This window comes from Poeciliopsis prolifica, unplaced genomic scaffold (genome assembly GCF_027474105.1).
Source record: "Poeciliopsis prolifica strain line A6 unplaced genomic scaffold, Auburn_PproV2 SCAFFOLD010, whole genome shotgun sequence".
Taxonomy (NCBI): domain Eukaryota; kingdom Metazoa; phylum Chordata; class Actinopteri; order Cyprinodontiformes; family Poeciliidae; genus Poeciliopsis; species Poeciliopsis prolifica.
In genome coordinates, this window is record NW_026562385.1 from 850,701 (window position 1) to 857,743 (window position 7,043).

General features: G+C 36.1%; 1 protein-coding gene across 1 annotated transcript; it reads right to left on the reverse strand.

Annotated features, from left to right (window-relative positions):
- Positions 1-265: 265 nt before the first annotated feature.
- LOC129363451 (adhesion G protein-coupled receptor E1-like) lies at positions 266-6,707 on the reverse strand. The gene is made up of 17 exons (XM_055035585.1): positions 6,677-6,707; positions 5,551-5,691; positions 5,307-5,459; positions 4,801-4,923; positions 4,641-4,684; positions 4,450-4,554; positions 4,163-4,316; positions 3,883-4,005; positions 3,615-3,805; positions 3,090-3,254; positions 2,800-2,994; positions 2,437-2,654; positions 2,267-2,327; positions 2,087-2,178; positions 1,793-1,958; positions 1,662-1,724; positions 266-1,366 (listed from the first exon to the last, which is right to left on the reverse strand). The coding sequence occupies exons 1-17, from the start codon at positions 6,705-6,707 to the stop codon at positions 1,304-1,306; spliced, it is 2,088 nt and encodes a 695-aa protein (XP_054891560.1). The 3' UTR covers positions 266-1,303.
- Between the last annotated feature and the right edge of the window lie 336 nt (positions 6,708-7,043).

A 7,043-nucleotide genomic window follows, 5' to 3' on the forward strand; every position in this document is an offset into this window, starting at 1 on the left:
AGAATAAGAAACACTCTGTGATGAATATTGATTGAATGTGGTCGCAGTGAAACAGTATGAAGATTTTCAAGAGACAGTCAGACTCCATTAATACTTGTGAACTTTATCTTGTTTTGTTTGTTGTGCTGCCTTGACACCCATCTCAGATAAGGCCCAGTACTGATACTTCCCTTACACACTATTCAGGTCTTTTTGTCGCTGCTTAAGAAAAATTATACTGACACCGTTGACACAATTTAAAATCATTTTTATTAAGTTTGTTAATATATACAAGCGGCAGTGACATAAGCAAAGCAAAACATGAACCATAAACAGAATATCAAAATCTCAGAAAAAATGTAACTGATACATTAATACAGATTTTTGTAACAAAAAAGAACAAAAGAACATATAGCATACATAACTCCTTAAAACACAAATTGTAATGGCTAATGTATTGCGCTAAACAAAAGTATTCAAAAATATCTAATTTGGTTGGGTTTCTTCTTCACTCCGTTTCTGCTCAGTACCATTTTAAGTCTGTATGACCAGCCACTGAAAACCTGAATCTGATGGATGAAACACTCTTGAAATAGAATATGGAGAACTGGGTAACCAACTTCTTAAACAACCTAAAATTATATCTTTAGGTTGTTTGGTATTAACAGCTAATAATAACGGTGCAACTTGTTCTCTTTTATGAACGGAATCATTAAACAAATACCAAATATAACACAATTTGTCGACTGATCAGCTAAAGGATGGTGCATACATATCGGGCTTTTTTTAAAGACATGTCTTTCTAATTCTGTCAGATACTTTCATATCTGATGTAGATAGCGCTTTGGGCCTCAAACTTCTGTTTTTTCCACCCTTTCCACGTTTCCTCTTTTTTTGAGAAAAGGCGTTATAACATAGGTCATGTTTGAGTTGAACGACCAGACGTAGGCAAATAAGGCGTTGCCAAAGAGAATGACTGAGACAATTGAAAATGACTATGAAGAAATTCGACTTTCTTTTTTTTATATAATTTTTTTCTTTGAAGAGTTTTTGCGGCACTAGTGGCTCGTATTTTTTGACAGTAGGCAGACAAGAAGGAGAGCAAGGAAGACATGCGGCAAAGATCGCCAGGATCAGAAGTCGAAACCCGCGACAGCCGCGTCGAGGCCTCCAAACGTGGGGCATGCTAACCCCCTGCACCACTACAGCACGCCCCAAAAATTAGACTTATTGTCAGTATGCCAAAATATATCTGCCTGTTTACTGTATGATAAAGAACAAAACCAATGTTAATTGATAGAACTATCAGTCTTCTGAATTTTAGTTACAGATTATGGGTAGTTGTCCTAATGTTAGGCTCTCCTGTGTCCAGGCTTTGTCTGGATGCCTGGGAATGAAAAACAAGAGTCAAAATTAATAATAAACCCTACCCCACAATGTTAGTAAAAAGATCCTTTTTTTCACTTAACAGCTCTTATTATTACTCAGTGACTTAAAACCCTGAATATATGAATGTGACTTTTCAGTGATTCTCAGATTCTGTTCCAAAATTACGTGTATACACACTTTCTTTTTAGTTCACATAAAAACAGTGCTGTTCAAAGCCACAATACAATTACTGCTTAACCTTTCTCTAATAATGAGCAAAGAAGAATTACAGTGAATTTAAAATTACTGCCTACATGGGTTTGATTCCTTTTCCAAGCTGAACATCGAGAAAAAAAGCCTCTATACTCGTCCCTCACCTGAAATGAAAATCCAAATTAGTTGAAGAAATATCAGAGAATATTTGTGAGAGTGGCACATTACCAACCTGTTTTGAAAACAGACAATGCATAATAAAGAGCAAAACACCCTGAAGACTGAAAATGGTGAACAGATAGTACATGGAGGCACCGTCTCTTTTCAGCTGGAAACTGTTGATTATCCACATGGTGCGGAGTATACACAGCTGTGCCACTGCGGTAACAGCAAAAGCTCTGCAAAAAGCAAATGATGCACTGTGTACAAGCACTAAGTTACATACTTGGAGAAGAAAAAGAGGTAATGTTTATTGGTCCTAAAAAAACCCATCTTTTTAAAAGTTGTTGGGTCAATTGAAACTTACTTTATTTTTTTCAAGCTGTCCAGGTCTGGCTTTAAACTTGAAAACTTCTGAGCCAATGTCAACACAGTGACAAGAAAAAGGAACATGCTTACCTGGAAGACAACAGAGTTTTAAACAAAAATTTGTTGGTTTTTTTCCAGAATAATACTGACGTAAATACTTTTTAAAGTAAATTCTTACAGTAATAAAGACAAAGATGGGACCAATGAAACTCCAAATGTAATCCTGGTTCAACCAGCATCTAGAACACACCCAAGAGTTTATTCAGCAAACTGCACATTTTCTGAGCTACAGAAAAATGATTTACTGTACATGGGTAAATGTCATTAAACATAATACCAGAAACTTACATTTTTTTATCACCATATCCATTAGCATTGATCAATGCAGAAATAGTAACAATTGCAGCAGGAACTCCGTAGCCCCCTGCCATCATGTAGCTGGTTTTAAAGTTGGTGTTGAAGACCAGGACCACCATCCTGAAGAGCTGGATTCCCTCCAGACACATCCAGCAGAATGCAGCCAGGTAGAAGAAGTGCAGCATCCCTGCAACTACTGCACATCCAACCTAATGGGAGTTGAAATGAAGCATGACTTCAAGACAAGTTCAAGATATAGGAAGGAGCTGATTGCAGGGGTAATATGTTCTAACAGAACAGGCAAACATTTTCAAAACACTTTTTATCAAGACAACAAGCTGTTAGAGCATTAACCTTGTTCTGTGTCTGAGAGATGCCTGCAAGAAAGACAAGAGTTGCAATAAAGAGGCTGATGCAGAGGTGCAGGTGGATGGTTGTTCTGGTGCTTTTGATAGACCGGATCATTGAGAAGGTCAGGATGCAGAAGAACAGGCAAATTAATGAAAGGGATAGGCCTATCCTGGAGATCAGCTGCAACTCAAAATGACTCTATATGGAGACAGAATTATTTAAGCATTTAAAGACTCAAGTTAAAAATAAGAAACTTCATATTTTGAATCACTATGTAGTTAAGAAAGCAGAACCTCTATGTCATAGAGAGCCATGAGCACAGAAAAACTGCCAAAGTGGTTACAGGAACACACAGTGTATTTTGGGTTGGACTCCTTCACGCTGCAGCCGCGATCGGACCAGGCACCTCCATCCTTAGAGGAATCCCAGAACACACAGGTGTGGGAGGTTTGATTTGACTGGAAAATAGAGAAAGCAGCATTCAGCAAACTTCCAGAAACACTGATTTCCCTTAAATCTAGACTTAAAACCCAGCTGTTTAAAGAGCTGTTTTTGAACCATAATAAATGAAACACTAACCAACAGTTTTGTGTGTAATTTTGGCACTTGACAAAATTAAATGTTTACTGATTGTTGACTGTGTAGTGTGTTCTATAACTTTGTATTTTTGTGTTTTTGTGATGCACAGCACTTTGAACTGCTTTATTGCTGAAATGTGCAATACAACATTAAACTTGATAGATTGAGTGACAAATGCATAACAATTATCTTAAAAGGTGAATGATGTAGAAAATAAACACAATGAGGCTTTCTCTTACCTGATCAAGGTGATGTAAAGTTATGTTGACTGGTTCATTCAGGTGTTTTGTGTCTGCATTGCTAACACTGACAGTCACCACTTTGGAGTTTATCTTAAATTTCTGGCTCTCATTATTTTTCACCCCACTAAAGAAACCTTCTGCAGATTCCTCCAGGTTTGAATAGCTCAGCAACGAAACTGTTGTGAATCCTTCAATGACAGATAACACAGGTTTAATGTTTGAAATGAATGTGTTTTAAATGTGTTATTTATAGACATGTTGTTACCCGGATAAGATGAAGGGTCTCCTGCAGCTTCTTCCATCTTGATATCCACTTTAGCCTGTTTAGTCGACAGAGTCTTTATTCCTTGAGGTATAGCCGACCCAGTATGTACCAGCAGCTCCAGTTCTAGTGGAAAATTCGTATTGAACACAAATTACTTGCACTAAAGTTAAAACTGCCAGCTGGTTGAAATATAGACTTCAACAAAGACTAATGTAAAAAAAGGAAAAGAGAGGGAGTTTTTATTTAATTTAGAAAGCAGTCATATTAATTGCTGGCTCACCTGTTTGATTGGTGGATATTTTAGTTCCTGGTGTTTTAATCAAAGGTCCAATGAACCCTAGAGCTTGTTCCACCATGTCAAAAAATGCGGAGACTTTCATGTTGTCATTGAGAGATCCAGCAAAAAGTAGCTGGTCTGTCATAGAGAGCAGAGTCTAGAGTCAAAGGAGGAGAGATTGAAAAAAAATAAACATGTTTTAAAGGTTAAACATAAAGCTGTATAGATAGCTGTACACCATCTGACATGATGGGTTTCCTCTAAAAGGCTGCTTCTAAAAACATTTGTACCGTTAGTAAGACTTCTTCATTGAGCTCCTTTGAATGTTCACTTCCTGAGAGCTTCAGACAACTTTCACTCAGTTGCTTTATATTATCTTGAACAATAAAAAATTTCTAAAAGAAGAGAAAAAAATATATGTTCAAACAGTTATTGATAACAGACTTTGAGGAAGCTTGAATTATTCATGGTATGATTTTACCTCCATAAGATTGTTCACATCCTTGAAAACATCACAGTGAAGCACTAAGACAATAAAACAATAGTTTACTGTCAGAAAATTATTTTGAAAGAGTTTGTTTTAGTATAAACCCTAAACCTGTTTGTATTGGTCTTTTAAAAAAACTCAAATCTATTCTTACCAGTACAACGACCCGTTTTGTTGCCGTAGTTAGTAAACCCTGCAGAGCATGCACAATAATGGCCACTGGAGTCATGGAGGCAGGACCCATTTCCACAAATTGTCTCATCAATCTTACATATGTCTGAAATGGAAACAAATCAACATGAAAAAAATAATTTGAATAGTTGATTCAGCTAAAATATATAAAAAAAAAATTAAATGTGCAAATCTTGTCACATTATTCCATATTCATCATCTTTGCATTGCTGCCCCTGCCCAGAAAAGCTAGAGTTTCCAGATTTCAGTGCGTAGCCAGCGTTGCAGACGCAGTTATAACTTCCTTGTGTATTTATACATGACGCATTCAGACCACAAACCTTTTCAACCTTACATTCATCTGTGTCTGTATGAGCAGAGAGACATAATGTGAAAATACTTGAGAGAAATATGTAATTGATTGGAGGAATCATGTGAAGTGCAAAGAAAAGCAAACTAACACAACTGTGCAGGAAGTCACTGTGTTACCTCTGCATGTCACGTTGTTACGGCCATGAAATATTTTCACTCCAGTAGACGAGACAAATCCACTTTTACATCTGCAGGTGTAGTTGGAAGGTGTGTTTTGACAAGAGGCATTAGGTCCACAGATATCTTTGCTTTCCCAACATTCATTGATATCTTTTTTGAAACAAATAAGAATATAACAATTATAAGAATAAAAACAGAATGGAAATCTCATTGTTGTCATTTCTAGTTCAAGACTTTTTACCTTTACAGTTGGTGTCTATAGCAATAAAATTCACAGATTTTGACCTGTAACCCTCCTTGCACTGGCAGTAGTAGCTGCCATTTGTGTTGAAACAGTTTGCATTGTCTCCACAGAATTCAGGGATGTCACATTCATTGTCATCTTTGTTGAGGAAAGAGAAATGTGAAAGGTTATTACAGCATGTTTTTCTTAATACTGAAATTGATACTGATGTGAAGAAAGAACAAGAATGATAAAAACAACAATAATTTTAATAAACAAAGAAAAAATCTCAAAATGATGAGGCATGGTAAAGAACAAAGTAATTTTAAATAGGGACCTGCACATGTGTTGCATATATGTGTCTTTGAAGAAAGTTACGTTTTTTACATACCAACACAACACAAGGTACTGAACCCCGGAGGCAGGACGCTTGTGTTTGTTCAGTGACAAGAAAGGATCAAAGCTGAAAAACAAGCATAAAGTGTCAGTCATTACTGGAGCCTATCACACTTTGACCATCTAATGTACTACCACTGATTACAACAATCATCAAATGACAGCAGGTATTTATAATTATTACACTAAATGTAATTATTGGAGTCAAAGAGAGTTTTGAGAATTATGATTGATAGCTAGCAATCATAATAGTTATCAAGTTAATTTGTCTCACAAATTTTGCAACAAGACATCTCAAAGTGTCTTGTATCATAAAAACACAAATTTCACTTTTCTCAGTCAACAACTGAGGAAAGTGAAGCATGTTGGTCAATGTTTCTTTTATTATGGCTGAAAGGTAACTCTACAGGATGGATTTCTAGTCTAGATTTAAAGGAATTCTGTGTTTCATATTATTTTCTGTAAGCTTGTCCCAGATTTCTGGTGCTTTGAAGCTGAATGCTGCTTCTCCATGTTTGGTTCTGGTTCTGGTGATGCAGAGCAGACCAGAACCAGAAGACATCAGTAGTGTGGAAGGTTGATACAACAGCAAATCATTAATGTTTTGCGGTGCTGAACCGCTAAGTGATTTATGAACTATCGAGTTTTTTAAAATGTATTCTCTGAGCTACTGGAAGCCAGTGTACAGACTCTAGAACTGGGATGATGTTCTGTATCTTACTGGTTTTAAATCAGGAGCTGATCTTACCCAACAACAGGATATTCCTCTTGGCTGTCATGGTGAAGAGGCTTTTTCTGATCAGCATTTACGTAGTTAAAACAACCTGAGAATATTTTCTCTTTTGTTTGTCACAACCTTGTTGAACAAATAGGAATTAATTTTGAACCTGTGAACAGAAAAAAGTGAATACATAGACAAATAAATACTTTAAAGTTACTGAAATTTTTAAAAATTAATTTCTTTTTTAAAGTCTTTTTCTTTTGGTCTTGCAAGTGAACTTGAGCCACAAGAGATTGTGACATAGACTTAAAGTTTTATCTCTCTATTTCGTGGTACTGTTGAAATAATAATAAAAGTGGGTATAAGAACTATTTGTTACTTCTTTCTTTTTGGC